The following is a 26,654-nucleotide window of genomic DNA, read 5'->3' as shown; positions in this document are numbered from 1 at the left end:
TCAAAAATGGGGCCAACATCAGCCACCTTCTCTATATGGATGACATCAAGCTGTATGCCAAGAGTGAGCGAGACATCGACTCACTGATCCACACCACCAGGATCTACAGCACGGACATTGGGATGTCATTCGGACTAGAGAAGTGTGGTCGGCTGATCACAAAGAGGGGGAAGGTCATCCGCACAGAAGGGGTCTCACTCCCAGAAGGAACAATAGCAGACATAGAGGACAGTTACAAGTACCTAGGTATACCACAAGCAAATGGCAACCTCGATGAGGTCACAAGGAAAGGAGCCACAGCTAAATACCTCCAACGAATAAGGCAAGTCCTGAGAAGCCAGCTCAATGGCAAGAACAAAATCCGCGCAATAAACAGCTATGCCCTGCCAGTAATCAGATACCCTGCTGGAATAATTAGCTGGCCAAAGGAGGAGATAAAAGCCACTGATATTAAGACTAGAAAACTACTAACAATGCATGGAGGATTCCATCCCAAATCCAGCACCCTGAGACTGTACACGAGCCGCAAGGAAGGAGGCAGAGGACTAGTGAGTGTGAGAACCACAGTCCAGGACGAAACAACTAAGATCCATAAATACATCAGGGACAAAGCCTCAACAGACAATGTGCTCAGTGAATATCTCAGACAACAGGGAACGGAGGTTGAGGTGCCAGAGATACCATCATGGCAGGACAAGCCCCTACATGGGATGCACCACCAGCAAATAACCCAAGTGGCTGATATCAGTAAATCCTACCAATGGCTGGAAAAAGCTGGACTCAAGGACAGCACAGAGGCCCTCATCCTGGCCGCCCAGGAACAGGCCCTAAACACCAGAGCAATAGAGGCCCAGATATACCACACCAGACAAGACCCAAGGTGTAGGTTGTGCAAGGAGGCCCCTGAGACAATCCAGCACATAACAGCAGGGTGCAAGATACTGGCAGGGAAAGCGTACATGGAACGACATAACCAAGTTGCAGGCATAGTGTACAGAAACATCTGTGCAGAATATGGACTGGAAACCCCGGGATCAAAGTGGGAAACACCCCCAAAGGTGGCGGAGAACGCCAGAGCTAAGATCCTGTGGGACTTCCAGATCCAGACAGACAAAATGGTAATGGCGAACCAACCAGACATTGTCGTAGTGGATAAACAACAGAGGAAAGCCGTTGTGATAGATGTAGCAATACCAAGCGACTGCAACATCAGGAAAAAGGAGCACGAGAAACTAGAGAAATACCAGGGCCTCAGGGAGGAACTGGAGAGGGCCTGGAAGGTGAAGACCACAGTGGTGCCTGTGGTCATCGGGGCCCTCGGGGCAGTCACCCCCAAACTGGACCAATGGCTACAACAGATCCCAGGAACAACATCAGACATCTCAGTCCAGAAATGTGCAGTCCTTGGCACAGCCAAGATACTGCGCAGAACCCTCAAGCTCCCAGGCCTCTGGTAGAGGACCCGAGCTCAGAGGATAAGAACCACCCGCGGTGGGTGAGAAGGGAATTTTATATACTTTTTGTAACTAAAGTTAACTGCTGACGCTGCCATCTTTAAAGGGCTGGGAATGCCGGGTTGTGACGAAGGAAAAACAACATAGCCTTCAGTTTCGTTTGGCCTGAGTGCAGTGCTCACCAGAGCAACATGTGGCCTTTTATTAGCAGATTGCACCCACCTGTGTAAATCTCCGCCCACAACAGGAAGTCAACAAGAACATCAACAATAAGATTCAACATTAACATAGTTACTTGATTATGCTATAAAATGGCTCTATGTGCCTGGAAAACACATAATACTGCCCGCTTTAATCATTTTAAATCAGGTGTTCTGATTCATTGAATTTTTGACCAACATCACTTGTAAAATTAAACCAACAGTGTCAGTTTAAAACTGCACTTATACTTAACCTCTTCATATTTATATTCTGTTTAGTGAGATTAGATATTAGATATAATTCAAAGTGTCCATGTTGCCTCTCCAGCACCCGCTGGCTACATTTATGCACATGCACGTAGCACCAGGTAGTAAATAAAACCCCCATTGATTAGCGAGGCTGCCCTGGTGTTTAGATCAACGCTGACATCCTTTCCATTTCCATTTTTTCTCTTCTGCTGCTGAGCTTCACTGTTGCTGCATCCTGTAACTTTGCTTTTAATATTCATCCTGTGCCGTCAAGCTGCTTATATTATGTTGCTGTGTTTCAGGTGTGGCTCCCACACTTCTGTCCCCTCCTTTTGACCAGACAGTAACTGATGGTGACATGGCTTTGTTTACCTGTCAGAACAGTGGAGCTCCAAAACCTGCCGTCACCTGGAGAAAAGGTGCTGAGCCACACAATTCACTCAACACACACCCTACCATCCCCATGATTGCAATTTAAATTGGCATAAAGACTGACTTTCTGTCATATGTAATTTATTGTTTTCTCACTCTGTAGGATCACAGATCATAGCCAGCGGCTCGGTTCAGGTTCCCAGGTTCACGCTGCTGCAGTCAGGCAGTTTGCATATTCAGCCGGTCAGCATCCAGGATTCAGGAGAATTCACCTGCATCGTGTCCAACTCTGAGGGAACCATCAACACCACGGCTGCACTCACTGTGTGGAGTAAGACACATTCACAAACAACCAAAAATACTATAAACAGCTCAGGATACCAGACTTGTAACATCAGTTTATCTACAGTATACATGCCCAGTTGTGTTTAGTCACATGGTTGAGCTTGTTGATAGCAGCTGCTCATTGATGCTGTTTGTGCTGCAGGGAAAGAAAATATCTTTTTATTTGCCAGATAAAAGATGTTTTTTTTTTGCATAATCAATTTTATTTGTGTGTGTGTGTGTGTTTCCTTTTTTTTTTTTTGCATAATCAGTTTTCTAATGGGCAGACATATATTTATATATTTGAAAATCATTTCATTACAATTTTCTGATGTATCTAGGCTAAAATAACACATTTTCATGATTAAAAAAAATAGAACCTTTATTTTTGAATTTTGGGTTTTGTCCCCCCAGGATACATTGCCAGTTTGGGGTATAAAAATTATACTTTAACATGTTTATAATAAGTTTTGAAACATATTTCAAAATATGTATGAAATTAATCTACCTTGTTTTTGAATGACTTGCATTTATTTTTTTTAAAAACAAATCATTCAGTATTAATTCAGTTTATGTAGCAGCAATTCACAAATGTCTCAGGTTAGTTAACAAAAAACATGCAATTCAACCCAATAATTTTTATTAAGCGTGCATGTAGTGACAGTGGATTGGTAAATTCTCCTTTAACAGGAAGAAACCTCCAGCAGAACCAGAACCTGACTCAGTACAAGGGTGAATCTGCCCCACTACCCTTAGAAAATCTGCACTGAAATACCCTGAATTCATACATAATACGCAATAAATTAAAATAATTCACATTTGACAGTAAAATAAAGCTTAAACAATGTTTTTTAATAGTGATTATCTATCAATTTAATGACTCGAAATCAAAGAAAATTTGAGTGTAACTATTTCTCTTTTGTACCCCTAACCGGGCAATGTAACCCCCAGGATACAGACATTTGACGTTTCGTTATCTAAGATGTTTAAACGTAATTAATATTTTTTTGAAAAATATATATTAAATCACTCTTAAAGAACAACATTTTACAAAAGCAAGTCCTCTCACATTAGTATGTATATAAAAAATAACAAGTCATATCTCACAATATATGTCTTTGTCCATATAGTTGGTCACTTTGAACTTTATATACCTGTATTAGTTTGTTTTTGAATGCTGGCATAAGGTCACATGACCTCGATATTTTCCCCAACTCCCTCTTAAATGTGTCAAGAGATGTGAAGTGCAAGTGGTTGATAACCCTCTTATCTACACCGTGGAAATTTTCTGTATCTCACAGGATAGGAAACCCTGTTAAGGGCTAACAGATTTACAAAAAATGGTACAGTATTAATACAATTTTGAAAAGAGAGCAAAATGATGCATGATGTGCGATAGTGTGCCTTCAACCTCCCAGAGTAAATGTTCTGCAGAGTCACTTTTGCTGGATTGAAGCTACACTATGTAATATTTATTAATATCTGTTTTTTATATATTTGTTAAGACTGTCCCCTTATTGTGACAATATAATATGAGGCAGATGATTTGTTTTCTCAGGAAACATGAACCTGTCCATGTGTGATACAGATGGGAAGAACTAATTAGGTTTCATTTAGCTTTACTTCCACTTTCTACATTTTCACTTTTTACTTTTTAGGTCGTACAGTTATTTCTGTGCCTCCAGAGGACCAGCGTGTAATCAAAGGAACCACAGCTATTCTGGCCTGTAATGCGACACATGACCCCAGAGTCAATATCAGGTACCTGCTTATTAAAGTTATAATGAACATGTATTAAATTTCTTTGATTCTCTTCTAATGCACCTTTCTCTTTTTGCAGCTTTAAGTGGTACCGCGGCGGCGTGGCCGTGCTGCCGAGCAGCGGTGGCCGTGTTTCTGTGCAGCCAGGTTCTTTGACTATTAGCCAGACGTGGTCAGGTGACATTGGGGACTATATTTGCAACGTGGTGTCACAAGCAGGCAACGACTCCCAGTCTGCACGCCTCGAAGTCATGTAAGTTTAAGAAATCAGTTATCCATGGCGGCTTTCAAGAGACCTTTTTCTTTTAAATGCCAGTTTTTTTTATAATTTAAACAAAAATAAGACCATTATAAATCATTTTATTCTTCTTTGAAGAAGTGCAATAACTTCTTTTTTAATTTCTCCAGCGAACAGTTTAACTGCTTATAGTTTTTAACAGAAATGCATCTTTAAGCATTGATCAGTTATTGAACTAAAACTGCTGTTAATCTTGTGCATCAGTGACTCAGATCCAGTTTTCTGTAAAGATTTGTTGTTGCTCACATCTTCAGCCTTTTAATAATAATATTGCTCAATATTTTTTGCCATATTTTGCCTTGAACATCCATCTGACTTTAAGATCAAATTTGTAAAATAAATTTGTGTACTTGTGTGCACACCCTTAAACATTTCAGTGTGATTTTGACATAAGGTCTTCTTTGGAAGGGCTCTGTTAGCAAGCCACATCTTCTGTCAGGTTGTGGCAACATTTCGTCATTATAGTCCTGTTCCGTTGACCTCCCACCTTTTGTCAGACTCAGACTATTCTGAAACATACATTTTTTTGTGGTGAAGACAGTTGTTGATTTGAGTGTAAGGTTGGCTCAGTGTGATGCTTAAAAACATTTATTTTCCCTTCATCTTTAGCACAATCTGTAACTTGTAGCTCAACACTGACTGGTATTTGAATTGATCATAATTTTATCTAACAATTCCATGTTGCACAATGAGAAGAGGATTCTTTGAGTAATACACGAACCAAATTACCTTTATCCTAAAATTTTCTAATATATAACATATTTATGAGTTAAGTGAAACCTAATGGTTATGTTCAGGCCACTTGTACAAAAAAGCTTTAAAAGAAAAAGGTATTTTGATCAAATATGTACTTCAATCAGAGTAATGATTATGTCGAAATTATTTAAACATGTTGTTTTGTTAGCCAGAACAAGAGGAAGTGGACTTCAAAAATTTCTGAACTATAATAAAAAAACATCCACCAAATTTAGAAAACAACAAGTAAACTGATCCATATTTTAAAAAATAACTGTATTTCTATATAAATGTATTATTCCCATGTTACCAAGCTACAAAAGTACTAGCTTGTCTAAACTTGTACCTTGTTTGCATATCAGCTCTGTTGCTTTGCCAGTTTGTTTCCACTAACTTTGTGGTTTGGCTCAAAGCTCCTGGACTTGCTTTGCACACAAGGGGACCTCTGACCTTTTTTCCATGATTAAATTAATGAGCACCAGAAACATAGTTAACATGAAAGATGCATTGCTCTCTGCTCACTTATGAAACATGGAACTGCCTTTTACATGATAGACAGACAGATAGACAGACAGACTCCCCGGTTATTCAGCTGTGAACAAATCCAAATCAACAGTTGTTGATTTTCTTAAGAATTACGTTGACAACCAAGCCATCATGCAGCTGGGTCAAAGTCCTGGGCACAGCACAACAATGAATTACTCCAACTCATATGCCCAAGCTGTCATTGTTGCATCTCTACATTAAGTTTGTATGTAAAATTACATTTTTATTAAACAGTGAATTGCTGCTAAAAATCAACACTGTTAATGTCTGTTTGTCATCATTTACATTTTTTTAGTATTGCTTAATTTCCCTTTAGGGTCAATAAAGTATTATTGAATTTGAAAATATTAAATCAGACATTTTCCTTGAACTTTTATTGTCAATGTCTTATTCCAAAATGTCATTATATTGATGCTCTTTATCATTATAATTTTTTTAATGAAAGTTTTATTAATAATGTTTCTTATTGATAGGTTTATTTTATTTCCTAACCTGCAAAGAATCAACCAGAGACACAAATTTTCTTTTCTGCAGAAGAGGAGAGGCTGAGCCCAGACACGGAAATCCGCTGTCAAACACTGTCTGGGATCAACTCTGCCCGATCTTTGTCTGCATTTGGCTTTATTAGAAAATACAAGGAAGGAGGTTGGCTTTTTCACATAGTCACACAAAGAATTTAACCAATGACCTTTTTCTACAGGGTGTTCTGGAACCTTCTGTGGACATGCCCTTGCAAGGGCATGGGGTTGACCGCAACTAATCAGTTTCATATGAAGCTGATAACACAGGAATGTGCAACCGTCTCTAGCCTCCAGGCAAACATCCTAAAAATGGTTAATAATGTTTCACAGAAGAAAAGGAGTCAAGTAAACAACACACAAAATAATAATATGAAAACATAACCTTTCAAATAAACTCACAAGTAAATGAACTTAGATAATTTTTCTAACACTTATCTATCAAAATAAATTGATTTTTAAAATCATGTATTTTGCCTTTGAAGTCTTTAATGTCATTAATAGAAGTTAGGTCTATGTTGTCTTCAAACATTCACTGAACTTTTATGACTGCAAATGTTCAGTTTATTGAACATTTTCTGAATGTTCAATGCTAGCTGGGAAGTTGCTGCGCAGAAGAGGATGATGGTGATTTGGAAAAAGAAACTTTAAATGCTGTTTTCTCTCAAAAAAGATTGATTGAAGAGTGTCGACATTAAAATGTTTTGACTTCCATCTATTTGACATCGTTGGGAAGCTTTGAATCTACACTTTTAGCATCTGTAAATAACTCAAAACGTTGTTGAGTAGACTTGTTCCTACTTTTGCTGTGGCCAGTCACCTAGGAGGTGTTGCTCATACTCGTTCCCCTGTGTGGTCCTCCATACCTCCTCATCACCAATTACGATGTTCACATCAGTCATTGACAAGTACATTAGCATGGCTGTTGTGAGGTGGGAGTTAAGACATGATGCCTTTGTGGCCAGTCTTGCTTCTCTTACATGGATGCAGACAACATGTTGTGAATAAGCTGTTAGCCAAGCCCCAGATATGCTGCCTTCATAATGACTGAACCACAGTGATTATACCACAGATGTTTTGTGCATGCTGAAACTACCTGGGGAATTTGTGCTGTGTGTCTAGAATAAAATCATTTTTGAGCCAGATAAAAACAAATCTTTGTCAGCTAAAACTCTACAACCGATCAAAGTTAGTTTATTTTTAATATCGCAGAATGGGAATGCGGTCTGTTTACATTCATACCTTGGTTTTGTTTGAGTGAACAGTTTCCAAATGTTTCGCACTGAGTCTGACATTCCTGGCTCTCACATTAAAACACGCCACACGCATTTTAAATGTATCCCACGCTCCAGCCCACGCAGCCTCATTACTGCTGCTGTGAAAGACCAGGTAGTGGCCTTTATATATTAATAGGCACTTTGATAACATATTTATGAAAAGGCACTTATGATATATTAATATAATTGCAGGGTAGGAGAAAGGGAGACAAGCATGAGTCCACATCCATATAAATTATGGAGAGAAAAGAGGTTACACATGTCAAACACAGCGGGAGGGAGCAGATCTGTGTTTACAGCTGTGTGAAAACATGAGGGGAATGAGGGGGATTCTGTTCGGCTTTCTGCACCACTGTGTGTGTCGGGGTGTGCGTTTGTGTGTGTTTGCGTGCAACCACATGTGTGACTGACATTCTCGTTAGCTCTGTATCAGTGGGTCATAGAGGCTAACAGACGCTGGCGGGTTAGGAGACAGACTAATTATCAGCAGGTTATTGGTTCAACTCCCGTAAGACCCGTTCATGTGTCTGGGTGTGTGGGGGCGTGTGCGTGTGTGTGTGTTGTTTTGTGGGACTGGTTGTTGAAGCAGTTGATCTGACATTCTCTGATTTCTTCCATTAATTAATATGATCATGTCAGCTCAGAAATGAAAACCTTTTCATTTCCTCTGACTGTCTTGTTGTTTCATTTGGTGCTGCAGGGATTGATGTGCTGGATTTACAGAATTCCTCTCAGTCTGGAAGAGAAGTGTTTGTGTCGTCTTAATATAAATAATTTCTGTCCATCTGCCCGTACTTCCTTCCTTCAAACCAGACATCCTTCTGTCCATTTATTCATTCATTTATCCATCTTACCAGCTTCCCAGCAAACTATTATTAACCTATTATTCTTAAGGTTTTACCTGTGTAGCCTGCTTTATCTGATGATGCTAATTCCAGTTTGCTTGGCATATATTCCCAGAGCTGCGATTGGTAGAAAATAATGGCTAACCTCATGAAAATGGCAAGAAGTGACTCTGAGAATAAATGATACTGTCTTTTATCATGGTTTTCCCATTAATATATTTATATGTGTTCTTTTATGTTGACTGTAAATGTCTTGAATTGTGCCAGCACCTGCAGCTTTCACCACTGAGACAACCACTGTTGTCGCCTTTCTTTTCCCCATTCCCCCTGGAAGCCAAACATATTTAAAGAGAATTATGATGCACTAAAATTGCCATAATCAGATGTCTGGATTCTCTTTATTGCTTTCATGAATATATCTGTGTAGATTTCTTGTTATTAACATGGCACGGATGCACAAATTTCTGCAGGGTATTGGCAAATGTCTGGAAAATGTATTTTTAATAGATGCAGAGAGATATATCTGTGGTGTTGCAGACTGTGGGAAGAAGCCAGCCAAAACAATATATAATATATGTCCTGAACCAAAACAGAGAATTAACTAGAGTGCTAAGGACAAACTTATTCTAGTTTCAAATATACAATAGAATAACAACACACAGGGGAAAACATATCTTTAATGAACCATCACTCTACATTGTGAGAGGTTTGTTTATAACTTGCAGTAGCATATGGATAATTATAGATTGGCTCTTTTGTGTTCATATGGATGTTAAGGAAGCCTTTCCAAATACAAATTTAAAGCTAATAACTTTATTTACAACAGATTTGCAGAAAGAGCAGGAACTAGGACAAATGCCAGCCTGAAAGAAAAATCCCACTAGTGGATGCAAAGCTCCCTAATTAAGATTTTATAACTTGTTTGCCTAATCTGTACAAGATGTGAAAAAAGCAGCATGATGAGGAGCTGCACAGAAAAATCTCTTGGTGGGCAGAAGTGACTTACTTTTTTAAATCTTAGTGCCTGGCACGTCTGGGGTCATTGATTTCATCTAACATCTGTATAAAATTTTCACTTTCATTTTGGACTTCATTGTATCAGTTCTACAAATTTGACGTTACAAAATGTTCATAAACCAAAGAGGCATGTGAGACCATCTGCTATTCGAAATCCTTTAAGAACAGACATGTAGATAAACTCAAACACTAAGACCGTTAGATTTTGAAAAGACCCAAATTAGGCTTTTTGACCTGAATGACAAACATTACGGGTTGGAAAATTAGCACTGCACATTACCTTGAACATACTGTCTAAACTGTGAGACATGGTGAATTGGAGATGGCAGAGTCATGCTGTGGGAATGCATCTATTCACTGGGAACTGAGATGCTAAGCTGAGATGGTAGGAAGATGAAACGAGTTAAATGAAACGATTTAACTCATTGAGGCGTTGAGGATTGGAGGTTGAGGCAACCTTCAATCTGTTGGAGGTTGCCTCAACCTTCAACAGGGGGACCGGCCCTAAACATGCAGTCAAAGCTACAAGAAAATTTAGACTATTGCCTATTCATTTGCTAGAACAGCTAAGTCAAAGTCCATACCTAAATCCAAATAATAATCTCTGGTTTATGCTATACCTCCAATTTGACTGTCCCAAAGTTATTTTTAAACGAATGGACAAAAATTTCCCTGGTCACATGTGCACAGCTGATAGAGAAACACCAGATATTTCTCACCTTGGTACATTCAATACATTTTTATTTGTAAAAATTTTGAAAACTATCCAATCAAGTACTACTTAGTGTTTTGCTATCACGTAAAATGACAGAAAAATGCATTAAAGTGTGTGTATTGAAATGTGACATTTAAATGTGAAAATGTCAGAAAGAGTTGGGTTTCTACATGTTTAAGGTTCTGTAGATTCTTGGATTAAAATTTTAATAAAGTAAAACTTTATTTATATTTATAATTAAAAAAAATCACAAAGTGCTTCAACAAAAAGAATAAAAAAACACAAAAATATAAAATAAAAATAAAAACCCAGGCAGATTGAAAAAGAGACGTTTTTGCCAACTTTTAAAGAAGCTTCCAATTCAACTGATCTCCGTGTCAACAGAAGACAGTTCCAGAGAGGAGAAGGCTCTGTTTCCTTTAGTTTTCACTTATGCAAACTGGTGTCTGTTCATGTAAAGCTCTCAAGTCAAAACTAGGATTATGAAATGCACTCAAAAATATACCGGAAGTTAATGTAGTTGCATTATCAGTGGAGAGAATCTGTTTGGTGACGATTATTCAAACTGTCATTGATTAAAACACAAGAAAACAAGTCTACCGTGAAACTTAAACCTATTTCTGATCTTGTGTGTTTTCAGTGAGCTACCACACTCGCCCCGCTCCCTAACGGCTCGTCTCAATGACTCAGACTCCCGCTCTGTCCGCCTGTCCTGGCTGCGGCCCTTTGATGGAAACTCCCCTCTTCTCTACTACGTCTTGGAGCTCTCAGAGAACAGTACGTATGTGTAGATATTTGAATGTGTCGATCCCTGGGTATTTTTTATGGTTCCTGAAAGGCAAACAGCTGTTCGCTAGCTGTCTACCAGGAAGCGACATGCACTCAAATGTGCTCATTTACAAGAGACATACATATGGAGAACAGTGTTCCAGCATAAACCCACAGGTTGCTGCTGAGCTCCTGTTTTCCAGCCTTTCCTTATCCCTCTTGCTCTCTTTCTCTTCTGAGTCCCGGTCTCTCTCAACCACAGATGTTTTAACAGCATGTTGGCTCTCTTTCAAATAAGGAAAGGAGGGAGGGAGTCGGGGAGAAGAAAGAGGGAACGGAGGAGTAGAATGACAGGTGAAACAGATGGGAGAGAGATGACTGCAAGCTAAAGGGATCTGTTATCGAGACTTTACATGCTCAGCCAGGCATTATGCACAAAACTGTAGAATTGGTACTTATAGACAGATATCAGATGGAAATCCACGTTTTGAAAACTTTCTGTGCTGGTATCATTTAACAAGTGCTATGTTGAAACTACAGAAATGAACCAAAATTATCACAATAGAGCAGGGAAATAATGCGCCAATATCTGGGGGAGATGAAGAAAAGAATGAGAAAACAAGGGAGTTTAAATGACTGGTCGATTTTTGTGGAAAAACCCAGACAGTGAGGAATGGATTGGAGTTTTTGAACACTGATTAGATTTTTTTTTCACTGTAGTTCAGAGTCCACAGCAGTGTAAATACAAGGCACTTTCATATCAGACAATGGCTATAATATGCTGGGCTTGTACACTATCCTTCTCACTTACACTGATCCCCATGAGGCTGATGCGATAATAGGGATAATAGTGGATCTGTCTGGTTTATTCAGCAAACAATAAGCTGGCAACAACATACAGCGGCATCCATGCTTCTTAACTTATATGCATAATTATTTTAATTTTTTTTTCTTGTTGCATTCTCCTCCACACCTGGTCTTGTTCCAGTCCTGGTTATAATGTCCCATGCCCCTGCTTGTCCTTCCTCAGCCAGATGCAATCAGTCTCTAATCTCAGTGTGATGTTGTCTAGATTCTCCATGGAAGGTCTACCTATCTGAGGTGGATCCTGCAGTGAGTGAGGTATCAGTGGGCGGACTCACACCTGCAAGAACCTACCAGTTCAGACTCTGTGCTGTCAATCAAGTGGGAAGGGGTCAATACAGTGCTGAAACACAGAGGTAAGAGTAAACATGTTAAGGAAATACTCACTTAGTACCCTTTGTGTAAGAAAAGTGGTGTTCTTTGTCCTCAAAGTGCAAAATTTTAATTTCTTATTTAATGACTACTTAATTTTTTTCTGTTTCTGGTCCAGTAGTTCAATAGAAAGTCATTTAAACTATCCAATACCTCAGAGCAGTTTTCCTTTTCTGATATTACACAGATTGATCTATTGGATTAAATCTTTCTCATTACAATCTTTAAATATCCATACCTACTGTATTTATGCTTCTCTATCTTTCCCTGACACTCTCTTTCTGTTTGAGACAGTCAACTATACTAACTATATAGTTAGCTGTGTAATTATATTAACTGCTCTGCTTGTTTGTTTGTGTGAGAATGCATAAAAAGGGACAGTGTAATTTCACCTAGTATGCAAACAGATTACTCTGCAGATGTTTTATGCATGTGTGTATACCCGCATTTATTGTGTGTATGTGTCTGTGTGTCCCAGTAGAGAAGCACTGATGAGGGTAATTATAATACTAATGCACTGATGAAAAGGCTTAAAACGGACCAGGTTTAGAGGGAGGCGTTGTCTAAAGTGTGAGCGTGGACCAAATCCCTGATAGTTTGTTACCATACAGCAGATGTGGTGGTGCATTATGAAACAGGCATACACACACTATCAAATAGGGTTTTGTCCTACTGAAGATACGGACCACAGACAGATGCCAGTTGTTGTTCTGCCAAATACACTCAGGAGCAACAGTAGCTGTTAGCATTCACACACCTCAGATTGCAATCTGCTTCTGGTTTCTCTTCTTTATGTGTTCTGCTGTTCATTTTCTAAATATTCTGAATCTTTCTCCCTAATCATGTTCCTACTCCTGTGGCAGGAGGGGGAACGTTTATTAATATTACTTCCATCCTTCCTCTTCTCTGGACTGTTGCTTGTGTTCAACAGCTGCTGTGCTGCCTAGTCCTCAGTCCAGTATTTGTTGTTGGAGGCCCTAGAGAACAGATTGGATTGATCTTCTGTAAATGAAAGACTGGCAGGCAGACAAGTCATCACTGGTCAGTGCATCAGAGCAGATGGACGCGTCTTTTCTTCAGCATTCATCTAATACGTAAACAGGCACTTCCTCCTTCTTATCTGCTGGATGTTTTGCTGGATAAGACGCACACACAAGCTGCCACTGATGCCAAGGCACATCCTACAAATGACACTCAGGAAGAGTGAAGTGAAGCGAAATGTCCTGCAGAAGCTTTGACTTCCCCATGAGAAGGATGACAGAATGCATTAATACGGACAGAGTGAGGGAACAGGGCGTGAAGCGAAGCTGAAGCTCGGAATATTAAGAACAGAAAACCCTTATTAAAGTTTGAGTTTCCAGCTGCTTCAACACTTTTCCAATTTGTTGTCATCATAATGTAGATCTTTATCATAAAAGTCTTTCTTTTTTTCCAATCACAACATTGGCTTTGTTCCCAAACTACATTTCATTGAATGGAGTTCCCATGGATACTGCAGCAATAAGAACTCTGTGAAAATGCTTTTTCAAAGTCTTCACTGTTTTGCCTGCACAAATGCATGGCATGTTCTTTCACCATTATTATCTGTAGAAATTATGCATTTGAAGGACAGATTATTCTTGATCTTTAGGATTTGTAACACATAAAAGCATATATTCCCATTGTTGTACCATCTAATCTACTCCTAATATTGATATTCTAACAAGGTAAATACATGTTACTGAGAAAATACACTCACCAGAAAATGTACTAGGTATACTTTGACACTAGGTTTTACCTTCAGAACTGCTTTAGTTCTTTATGGAATAAATTGAACATCATGTCCATTGAACAACATGAAAACATTGGCTGCAGGTCCTCCATTCTGCAGTGCTCCATAGGTACTGTATTGGATTATTTTTTTTACAGACTCCACAGATTTGGTGACATAATATGGGCATTTAGCTGACTAATGCAACATGATAACTGTCTGGTTTATTTCAGAATGCATCTTGAGGTGCATTCTCACCAGCCCAGTTCAGTCTGCTTTAATCTAACTCTAGTTCATTTACCAGGAAAGTCTATTTTGTTTTTGTCCTTTGATGAGAACAAAAAAGCTTACTCTTCTCTGCCTAAACACCAAGGTCTAGGTTCAGTTGTCAAGCAGACCGGAAACCGCTTGAAAAACAGGAACACTACAAGCATCTTGATACCACTCCATTTTTGGGTACATTTCATGAAGAAGGAACTTCTGCCCAATGCCTTCTTCAGAGGTTTTTGTTTTGTTTCCACCAGTGCTTTTTAGAGCAGCACTACCACCGGTGAGGAGGTAAATAGGTTTTTCAAAGGGTTTGGTTCATTTAACAGTTTCCAGATAGAGAAGCTGAAAATGTAGCAAATGTTGCAAAATGCTGGAGTTTGACCAAAAGTAGTTACAAGAAAGAATAAGTTTAAGGCTGTGCACACTAAAAAAACACACTCATAAAAATATTACTTTTTAACAGGTTTGTGTAAACCTGAGAACCACTTTCAGTGTTTATTTATTTACAGAAGTTAAAGCTATGGTGGTGTGCTCTGTTTGTTTTAAACACTCTAAGTTTTTCTTAGCAATCATAACTTTAGATGATCAGAATGAACACAGAGAATTACAAAACCTTGGAAATTTGTAAAATTTCTATAAAAAATAAACTTATCATATGCTTATGTTTTACACTGCTGCTGGAAAAAGGTACAAATTATAGATGTTTTATTATCAAATATATCTACAACCAGTGGTTTGTTTGGCCGTCAAAAACAGTCACAGTTGCCTATAAAAATATTGTCCTGGTGTGTTTGACTGTACAATATCACTGCAGCTTTAATCTATATCTTCTGATTGTTCTGTGCTCATAAAAACATTACTCAACAGGAACTTAATATGATAACAGATGGATTTCTTTATGCAGGGGACCAGTAGAATATTCTATTTTTATGTTTATTCATAAATTTATTTATCTCTCAAAATTGTATCCATTTATGATCTTCACAAATGATTCATGTTTTGCAGCAAAATGTGTCATTGATCACAGATGCGCTTTCACTGAAAAGACATTCGTAAACCACATAAGCAACTTCATATGTTCTCAGCAGCTGGCTTTGATTTATAGAGAGAATATGCTGAAAGTGTCTCTATTTTTGCCTGATGGAGTCTCTTTACTGTGTCAGCCCTCTCTATTTGTGCATTTTTTAAGCCCCAGGCGAATCTACTCAACATTTAAAAGAGACAAGAGTTTCTGTGTCAAACGAGGCAAAAATAAGCTCATCTATTTAAGCTGATTGTATCAAGTCACATCCACTCCTTTTCCTCATGCAGGATGTGAACCGAACTGTTCTGTTGTGTTTGAACATGAGGATGCCAGGGTTCCTATCCCATCTAGAAAAGTCTGGAATAAAGTAAATACTCTGTGGAAAAATTGTGTTTTTTTCAAGGCCTAATTTCATCTTATATTATCGATTTGAAAAATCTCTGCATGTATAAGAACACATCATAAAATGACCTCTGTTGAGAAATTATTGAAAGCTCAGATTTGTACAAGGACTTTTTCTCTGTTTGACTCATTGCACATGTCCACAAATGTGTGTCCACACACAATGTCCCAAAGAAAAAGTGACAATTACTCAGAGCAAACGTGTTTTATACAATGAGTGATATAAAAAATTACAATGATTGATCACAAGAAAGGTGGGGGGAATCTGTGGTTTGTTGAAGATACGCCTGTGTTAAGTGGATTCCCCTCTTTCCCGCCTCTTGCCAGTAAGTGTGTGTTTTACCAGGTAGGCTGTTGATACCTCTACTGTCAAAGTACTCACCAAAACACTCTTCAAAATGGACACATTCTTGACCAGAACATCGAAAATGTAAACATTGATTTAAAAAATGTTCAAAACAAGAACTATTAGTCAAATTAAACACATTTTCTTTTAATGTCCTTTTGTGTCCTGTTGTTCAGTGGAAGGCTTAATGCTTTCCAATGCCTGGGGCTTCTAACCAGGTCTGGTTTTACATGCCAAACAAAGCATCTTACAAATTAAAAGGATCAAAATGATTTTTTACAAATTAAAGGGATCAAATAGAATTTTTACAATTAAAGATTTGTTACAGATCACAAGCTGCACTTTAAATAATATGTATTTGTATGTATCTGTAATCTGTATTTAGTGTCCAGATCTGATAAGATAAGACTAAGTGTTATTGATTCTAACTTAAAGCTAATGTAAGTTGGACCAGATGTAGTGAATCATCCATTTCCTCAATCAATTGGCCACCACCGCATTGTGAAGTTTTCATCATTTGTGAAATTTTAGGTAAATGTCTTATTCTTAAATATACTGTAAAAAAAATAGTTAGAAATTGTGACATTTTGACATGGATAATTTGCAGGAATCCTAGGAGATGCCGTATCCCAGTAACACCATTAACTTTAAAAACTGTGGTATATTTGGATTTAGCAAATAACCCAGCAGGCATTAAACTATCGAGAATGACACAAATAGAAACTTTTCTTAAATCCCTATGCACAGGAAATGAGACACATGCACACTCACTCTAACACATTTCTCCCTCACAGACCAGAGAACATGAGCACTTCCTGCAGGAAATGTCCTCTTTTCCCTAATAACAAGGGACATAGAAAGTGTGTCACACAGCGTTAAGTTACGGACTATGTTGTTTGGTTGCTGAACATGACTGTGAAGGCTTTACGATGAGATGAAGAGCATCAACTTTTGAAATAACAGATTAATTATATTCATTTTCCAGTGAATCATCTTGGTGAACACACTGAACTATTTACTGGTTCTCTGCTTTTCAACACTGTTTGTTTCTTTTGAACTTTTCAGATTTCATCCCATCACAATGGTAATTCAATGCACTTTTTGAGTTTTAGGAAAATTGTTAGTAGTTTTCAAATTCTTTTTACAAAATAAAATCTAGTAAGTTTCTGTAAACAACCTCATTGAGCCCAATAATGCACAAGTAGGGTAAGAGCAAACATGGAGAAGTTTAAAGTAAAATTAGGTTATAAAACAATATCCCAAGCCTTGAACATCTTAGCTCTGCTCAATCCATGATCTGAAGTTGTAAAGATAATGGCACTACTCCAAACATACCAAGACTTAAGTGGACCTAACTCTACAGGCTGAACAAGGAGATAGATTATTATTATGCGTGGCAACCAAGAGGCTTGTAGTAACTCTGTAGGGGCTGCAAGAGACTCCCAGTCAGAGCTGGCCATTATAGAAGAGAAAATATGCAAGTGCAGGCCTGTGACATAGGCATCAACCAAACTGCACCGCTATGACCAGGAAAATTCAACTGCAGTAGGCACCATTCAACCCAAGGAAGGTTTCCAGCCAAATATAGCAGAATTAAACTAATGTACACAAAATGTTACAATTTGCACACAAATAAATTTGGCCATTTTTGCAGATATAAGTTAGGGAGCAACTTATATCTGCAAAAATACGTGTTTTGTTATTTAGTTTCTCTGAAAAAGTGGTTCTGCAAATTGTAAATTCAGGTGGAAAAGTTCAAAGCATGGGAATAACATTGGAAGATGTTATTCCCAAATTAAAGTTGTTAGTAGATATTTATGCCGGTCACTGTAAATGTGCCATTTTGTGGTTTGTATTTCCCAAAAGAGAAAGGAATTTGTGTTTCTGCTTCTAGCGTAAAGACATTCATATGTTTGTGTAGCATAAGTCTATGTATGTGTTTGACCCGCATCATCAATTGCAGTCAAAAGAGGCTGTACAATTGAGGATTATATATGCCCAATTTGTACAGAGCTATCTTTATACCCATTTTGTTCACACAAAGCCCATTAGCCAGTATGTGCTTGTATGCCTGAAGCACCTGGTGTCTGACAGTGTCTAACCTAATGGAAGTAAAGCACAGCTGTAAAACCACTGGCCTGTATATATACCTATATATCCGCCTGCACAAGTTTCTTGCTTGTGCAGCTTTCACACCCCTGCTTTCACGCACACATATAGATCAACATACTCATTTATAGACACATACAGAATCAGGCACATAAAAACAGGCAGTCATATCGCAGCTAATGGTTCGATAACTTAACGAGAATGATTCAGGGGGGAACTGGAGCACATAGGGGAAGCAAGTGGGTTTCAGGGACAAGGTAATGTAAACCGCAAGGCGTAATCCAAGGAAGGGAAACAACCATCAGATGTAACAGTCTTAAGCTAGGGAGAAATGTGTGTCGGTATGATTGTGTGTGTGTGTGTGTGTGTGCGTGTTTGCACATATGGCTCTGATTATGTTTGCTGAACTGCTTACAGCAAAGCCAGAGGCTGACCAGCACAGCCTGTGCACTTTACTGGTCATGTGAAGGCTGCAGGGCTTTAATCACGGGTGAAGTTTGAGGGTAGAGAAGGGGGAAGGAGATGAGTAAAAGATAGAAGCATGAAATAATTGAGGCCAAAGGACATGTTGTATAAAAGGTGGAAGTTTGAAGATTGGGTGGGAAAAAAAATTGAGAAGCAGTTCAAAATGTCAACGTAAAAAATGAGGAGACAGTTTAGAGAGACAGAAGCCGAGCAAAAGCACTGAGGGATCATGCTGCCTTTCTCAAAATAAAAAGACAAGGTTTTGCTCGTTTTATACTAGAGTTGATTTAACTATCTTATGCTGTCACATTGTGTTGCTCATCTACTGTAATGGAGCTTATGGGCTGAGGTTGAATAAGGTCAAATTTTCCAAAATATAAAATCCACCTCCCTTGAGCTCAAAAGTTTTCTTGTTTTAAAACATAGACTTGAGAATACTGAAATGTTACAATTCAATTACAATTATGTTGCACAGCATTACGTCACACTGATTAAATGATACCAAAGGATCTGGATCAGTTTGTTCTACCATTTCATACTTAACAAACACCCAAAAGATATTCTGTTGTATCTGGCACTGAGATGTTAACAGCAGATCCTTTAAGTCCAATAAGCTGTGAAGGGGGAACTTCATGGATCTGACTTGTTTGTCCAGTACATCCCCACAGATAGTCGATTGGATTTAGATTTACCAAGTCAACCCCTCAAACTATAATAAAACAAATCCCACAGATATCAGAAGAACAGTGCCCAGGAAAAAGGGGAATATTTAATGTGCAGAAATATTTAGGTAGGCTGTTATAGGCGGTGTAACCTCCCAAAGTTTTCCAGCAGAACATTGCAAAACATATCACACCTTCCCTTCTGTCTTGGGTTCTGCCAGCTGTGCAGCTTTGTTCCAGTAAACGATGCACACACACCTGTCATCCAAGCGAAGTAAGACAAAATGTTATTCATCAAACCAGGCTAACTTCTTTTAGTGCTCTGTAGTCCAGGTCTGATACTGATGCACCCATTGTTGGTGCTTTCCATGGTGGACAGTGCTCAGCACCTATTGATATGAAGTTACATAATATTAAAGCACACAGCTCAGCCTACGCTCCTCACATGTGTCAGTGAATCTTGGCCATCCATTAGCCTGTATCCAACTCACCACTGCTTCATTATTGGACTGCTTTTAAACGGCGAGTATTATGAAAAATGGACTTTTATAAGCTTTCTATCATGTCACAATGTTATTTCCTCATGAAAATCATACCTGGAGTGTTGCTTTTATTTGAAGAATATTTGGATTTCCTGTGGTAACCATTCAGAGCTGTCTAAATGCTTGCTCTCACAAAGCTCCTCCTTGGAGCTGCAGTTTCTGGCCAAACGTCCGCCTCATAAAGCACTCCTCCCTGTGCCTAGTGGCAGCAATTAGCAAACACCTGGTGGAACTGTGCGTCTTCTAAGCTAATCATAGAAACTACTTTTCATTCCAGTCCTCATAAAGTATCTTTGAGAACCCTTTGATGGTTGAAAATCACTATGTAAGTGATATGCATGTATGGATCCATGCATAATGGACACATTGTTGCGATGACATCCTGAAAGCAGAGTGTTAGAAAGAATAGGAGGTTCCTGAAGAAAGAAAAGCCCAATTCAAGTGTCAAGTTGCAAATTCAAATTTATTTGAATTTACGTTTAATGTAAACAGTACTTTTACAATAACTGAAGGTAACATAGTTACTTGATTGTATTATAAAATGGCACTATGTGCCTGGAAAATATAAAATACTCCTTTAATAAATACTGACCCCTACAGACCAGAACTACTTTACAGCAGTAGCTGATCTGAAGATAATTTACACATCATGTTTTGGCTTCTATCATATCCTGAGACCTTGTGGTTATCCTCTTTATTTCTGTATCAAGGTCAGAATTTAAACTTAGATGTTGTGAGTTTTCTTCTTGCTAACAGCTGCCATGATGAGGTCACAATAAGCATTAGTTTGCCTGTATGTAGTCATAATGTTTTTAATTATTGATGTATTCAAACTGTTGTTGTTTAAGCTTCAGAAATAATTTTAATTCTGCCTATCAGTGGTCTATTGCTGATTTATATCAGTAAACAGTCTGTGCAAAAAGAAACAAGATGAAGCCACTGTTTAGCCTGTTACTGAATAGACTGTCGCTGTATGATTCCACAGTTGGTCTTTATCTGTAACATCCCAAAGAAACTCATTATAAGTCTAATCAAATATGTTGTCTGTCTGTTTCTCAGTTTTTATTCCTTTCTTCGTTTCTGTGTTTGTCCTAGGATGATGCTTCGAGAAGAGGCGCCGAGTGCTCCCCCTAATAACATTGTGGCCAGCGGTCGCACAAACCAGTCCATTATGGTCCAGTGGCAGCCTCCTCCAGAATCCGAGCTTAACGGTATCCTCCGAGGATATGTCCTAAGGTGAACTATCGGCAAACAAACACTGTAATCTTGGTCTGGTGTAAATCCAGTAAGAAAGAAAACAAACAATATGTGGGAATGTTGTTATCCTGACACCAATCAGTCGTAGCACATAGTACGTTAAAATAAAGTCAACCATATATATATATATATATATATATATATATATATATATATATATATAGTATGTCTGAAGTTTGCATGTTGTTCTGAAATTTTTGAATTTTTGGGGGATTAAACAAGTGCATTCATTCATTCATTTGTTTCATTTGTACAGAGCAGAAACTTAAGTGTTTCAGATCACCAGTAAATTTAAATAGATGGATAGATGGATAGATGGATAGATAGATAGATAGATAGATAGATAGATAGATAGATAGATAGATAGATAGATAGATAGATAGATAGATAGATAGATAGATAGATAGATAGATAGATAGATAGATAGATAGATAGATAGATAGATAGATAGATAGATAGATAGATAGATAGATAGATAGATAGATAGATAGATAGATAGATAACCTGATTGAATACAAAATGCATGCAGCATTTTCAAATGATGATTGCAATAATTAAGGGGAAAAGCTATCCATATTATCCTAGCATTATGTGAAAATATAACTGCTCACCTATTTAAGTCATGATTTAATTGTTAAATAACAACTTGTCATTATTTAACTTCATGAGTCACATTCAGGCCAGTTAATAAACAAACTTGTGGAATAAACGACTGTAACTTCTCTGACAAAATTAAGTACAGTATGCAAAAAAAAAAAAAAACTTAAAAAAGAAACATCATCCCCCAATCACAAGAAATTGAAAAGCAGACAAGAGAAACATAATAATAATAATAATAATAATAATAATAATAATAATAATAATAATAATAATAATAATAATAATAATAATAATAATAATAATAATAATAATAATTCACATACTAAAAGCCTTCTTATCCAAGTGAATTTTAACCCATGATGTTAAGGAAGACAATGAAGTGGCCTTTCTGATATTTAGAGGAAGATCAATCCACTAATCAGGAGCCCTGACCATGAAAACTTCTTCTGTCACCCGTCCAGCTCTGGGAGTGGAAAGTAGAAGCTGATTTAAGGATGTGAGCTTACCAGAAGGGATGTAAGGGGTAAGAAACTCAGTTAAATATGATGATGCAAAACTATTCAGAGATTTTAAAAAAAAAATTAAAGTAATTTCTTAAAGTTACAGGGAGCCAATGCAATGAGGACAGAACATGAGTGATGTGCTGATATTCATGGGGTCTTATGAGAACTCCAGCTGCAGTGTTTTCTGTTAGTTAAAGATGATGAAGAGAACTTTGGGGTAGACCTGAAAATAAAGAATTACCATAATCAAGATGGAAGGAGATAAAGGCATGAATAAGAGTTTCCACATCAGCTAATGACATAAATTAACTGATATTTGCAATATTCCTAATTTGTAAAAGTGCTGTTTTAGTAATGTTCTTCAAATGTTTAGAAAAACCAAGATCAGAATCAATCTGGCTTCATGAGTGTGGTTAAAACCATGAACAGAAAGGGACTGAACTACCATTTTGGGCTTGGGTCCAAACACCATCACCTCAGCTTTATAATTTAGTAAAAGATAATTACCAGAGCAGACTTATCACTAATTCAGAAGCTCAGAGAAAAACCCTGAACAAAATCTAAATGACTGCAGGCCTTTCCTGTCTTCATTAAAGTCAAAATCATACCGGGCAGAACTTCCAGGCCAAGTAAACTGACCAATAAAGAACAACACAAAGTGTCTGTTTTGGTGCCCACAACTTTTGGGAAAATGACAGAAATATAAAAGTGGAACTTTTTAAATTTTAAATGGTGTTGGAAGTTACTGGGGAGTGAACAGCAGGTACACAGCATATTGATTCACATATTCCGCCAGGCTCTGATTTGTTGTTCCTGCCCGGGAGTTGCATAGTTCTGCAGATGGCAGTAGGAGCACTGCAAGGAGCCAAGAAGAGGTTGATTATTTTCACACATTATCTGTCTATAATGTGTCGTGTTATACACGGAGGACATAGTGAAACTTTGACCAAATATGTAAAAAAAAAAAACCAAAACAACTTTTAGTAAGAAATAGCTATACTGGCTTATTTATTAAGAAACAAGTTATGAAATGCTGTTCAAGGTACTATGAGATTTTTTTTCCGAATTGGTTAAATGACTAATGTTGAAATATTTTAAAGAAAAAGAGAAAAAAAAGGCAAAAAGAACATTTGGAACCATTAAATTATTCCACTTTTATTGTAGTATTGTTATTGACATTTGTACTTGTATAGTAAATAGTAGATGATAAATGGATGGATATTAATAATCAGCCAGTAAAGATGTTTGCACACTTATACAAAATACACAGATCAGTGGTGAAATTCTCTCTAACGGCACATCGATATATATTTGGAATAGAAATCTCTCTGCACAATGTAGAGATTTTAAAACTACACGTGGTTGCATACTTTCACATGCAGAGACGAGTGCTCTTTAAGAATGTTTCTTCTGTCCTTGGGCTGATCTCCTCTTCTGTAATGTCTACCTAAAGTAAGACACACTGTCCGTGTAATCAAACTGTCATCAGCTATCTCAAACACACATTTGCATATAATTGTAGTTGAAGTTATCAGGTTTTTATTCTACTTCACTGGCTCCACTTCAGAAATCAGTTAAAAAACAGCAATACGCACTCAGACATCCCTGCTGTATCATTTCAGCTTTGTAGGACACAGCCTCCACCTCCTTCTTTCCTCCCCTCTTGAATTCCCTTTTCTTCTGGTTGTGTCAGCTGCCAGCTTCTCGCTCTTTTCTTCCTATTTTTCTATTTTCTCCATTTTCTCTCTCCTTTCTGTTGGCCCTACTCCTCCTCCTTCTCGTCTGCCTCCTCTTCGTCTTCCAAAGTGTCAGGTGGAGATAGAAGGAAGAGAGGTTATCTTCTCTCCTCCGCAGAGAACTGATGTCGGCCCCCAGTGCATACTCAGAATTTGTATTTGTCAGTGTGTGTGTGTGTGCAATATGTATGTGTGATTGAGGGCTGATGCAGCCAGTAAATTGTTGGAACATCCTGTTATAGAGAATAGGTGTCATATTAAAATGCTGACATGGGGATTATTGCTCCATTCAGCTCTATCAGATATGAACAATACTGAAGTAGTATTGCACTTCCCTTGTCTCTCGGTGGGTCATCCATTCTTTTAAATGAGTGTTTAAATCACATACTAAAGCAAAGGTTCACTATTTGGAAGGAAATTAGAGACTTATCGCCTTTAGTGATCTTTAAAAGGTCTTGACCTGTGCAGAAAAGACCCATTTATAAAATAAAGGAAGAAATATGCATAATAAATACTGGTATAAAATTACACTGTGCCCTCCTCCTGGCTCTCGCTGCTCATTTCTTAACATTTTGCTTCCAGGATGTTTGTCCTTTTCTACTTTTTATGATCAGTTCAATCAGATTGTTGGTTTGTTTTCCACTTGACATTGATTTTTAAGTCATGAAGGCATAAAAAGACTATAAAGCCAGAATTAGCAAAGGCTCTGCAGACTGTAAGTAGTCTTTTGCAGTGAAAAACACACTAACCAATAGTGAGTTCAAATTCCCCCGAATGCACATGAGTATTAGAGTGCATTGTGACCTACCATTGCTCTGGCTGTGACAAAAACACTCAACAAATCCCAATTATCACACCAGTGCAGTGCTTTGATCAGACCCCCTGGACATGGAGATTTGCATGTGCTGCTGTCCGTATTCAATAAAAGGAGAGATCCCAGAAGGAGAGAAGCACCCACACCTCCACATTGCACATAAGCTGGTTTACTGAAGGAAACTGTGAGCTATTGCAAATGCAGAATGTTTTTGCTATGGTGGTTCATACCATATGAAGTCTTCACACTGTTTCAACTGACAAGGAGGGAGAAGAAGAGGAAAAGGAGAAAGTTTGTGGTGTAACTCCAAGACCATAGTATATAGTTTCACAAGATATATTTCTTGTAAAAACAACTTCAGGGTTTAGAGTCTTGCATTGCTGAGCTTCCAAAACTGATTTTGGATTTTGTGTTCATGATTCCTTCTAACTGCAAACGCTGAGATATGAGCACAAACAACTGCTCTGGGTTAACTGTGTGATGCACAATGTTTCCTAAAGAAACTCTCCTGTCCTGAAACTAAAAACGTACTGAAAGTACTGGTGTTTTTTTTCTCCAGAGCTCTTGTGTCTTGGTTGACTTCAAAGACAAGGCTTTGGGATTCAGGTTTTGCTTTGTAGAGGGAACAATTCTTATCTGATCAGTTCTGTGTTTTATTACAGGAGCATCGTTTGGCAGTGATGTCTCTCGTACAAGAAATGCTTAGGAATATTTCTGATCAGTTCGTGAATAAAAATGGATTTCAATATCCTTCTGTTACAATGCATTTACAAGCTTTTATGTGTGTCTTTAGGTACCGTCTGGCTGGGTTGCCGGGAGACTACCAAGAGAAGAACATTAACAGCCCAGAGACTAACTACTGTCTGCTGAAGGACCTCATCATCTGGACTCAGTACCAGATCCAGGTGGCCGCCTACACAGGAGCCGGCCTGGGTGTCTACAGTCGGCCTGTCACAGAGTACACGCTGCAGGGAGGTCGGTGGAGACGCACATGCACATTTTTATTCCTCATTTATGCCTCTCACAGCAAATATACAGAACATTTTCAATCATCGCTGCATACAGAAAGACATTTATTCAGCAGGATTCCAGGACATGCAGTAATTTTAGTCCTGCACCACTATGTCTTGAGATAAGATGCAGTGGGTTCAAGTACATTTGATGAACTCCAAAGAGCTGCACATCTGTTGTAGCAATAGCAGAACTGACAGACAGAGATGATGTAATGATGACATGATCCTCTTTTCTCACCTGTTTTTAATGTTCTGATCTGTTGACTGACAAGTACATGCTGGCTTTCTCTGCAGCTTCAAAAGCTTTCAGTATTACTCAGCTTTGAGAAGAGCCAGTTGATGCTGTTCTGAGTTATATTAAAGTTGCCCCCGAGGCATCCCCTAGCAGCCAAAGCACTTTTCAGTCGACTGGGAGGAGACCCTAAGGGCAACCCAGGATGTGCTGAAGGGATTCCAGTTCATCTTCCATCTGGCTAACAAGCAGCAGGAGACGTGGCGGGACGGAGGGAACTGATGGGGAAACAGTTTTCCAACAGCTCCACAGATATAGAATCTGACAGATAATAGTGTGTTTATTTTAAGAAACATGGCTGCTCCCAGGAATGCACATTCAACTCTATAAAAAAAATCAATAATGTGAACAAGGAAAGAAATATAAGTATGAAAGTAAGAAAGATGAGCAGAAATGGCTTTAAGGTTTAATCTTCTTTCAATATGTTCTTGTCTCTTGCTGATTTTTACTCCAATGGTATATTATAATTATTAAAGATGAGTGGATCCACTCACACATGTGAACATACAAGACATCATTACAAGAGTTGGAGACAGGTTTACAGACTCAGGAAA

General features: G+C 38.1%; 1 protein-coding gene across 1 annotated transcript in view; it reads left to right on the top strand.

Moving 5' to 3' along the window:
• The window catches only part of LOC102237391 (protein sidekick-1), a 487,074-nt gene that overhangs the window by 380,815 nt on the left and 79,605 nt on the right, over nucleotides 1-26,654 (top strand). Inside the window, exons 10-17 of the mRNA XM_023333436.1 lie at nucleotides 2,206-2,322; nucleotides 2,439-2,606; nucleotides 4,258-4,360; nucleotides 4,440-4,613; nucleotides 10,952-11,088; nucleotides 12,152-12,299; nucleotides 20,981-21,121; nucleotides 25,589-25,770. Coding sequence (XP_023189204.1) covers nucleotides 2,206-2,322; nucleotides 2,439-2,606; nucleotides 4,258-4,360; nucleotides 4,440-4,613; nucleotides 10,952-11,088; nucleotides 12,152-12,299; nucleotides 20,981-21,121; nucleotides 25,589-25,770 — 1,170 coding nt within the window. The remainder of the gene's footprint in view (nucleotides 1-2,205; nucleotides 2,323-2,438; nucleotides 2,607-4,257; nucleotides 4,361-4,439; nucleotides 4,614-10,951; nucleotides 11,089-12,151; nucleotides 12,300-20,980; nucleotides 21,122-25,588; nucleotides 25,771-26,654) is intronic.

This window comes from Xiphophorus maculatus, chromosome 5 (genome assembly GCF_002775205.1).
Source record: "Xiphophorus maculatus strain JP 163 A chromosome 5, X_maculatus-5.0-male, whole genome shotgun sequence".
In the NCBI taxonomy this organism is placed as follows: domain Eukaryota; kingdom Metazoa; phylum Chordata; class Actinopteri; order Cyprinodontiformes; family Poeciliidae; genus Xiphophorus; species Xiphophorus maculatus.
This window is presented reverse-complemented; position numbering and strand designations above follow the sequence as displayed.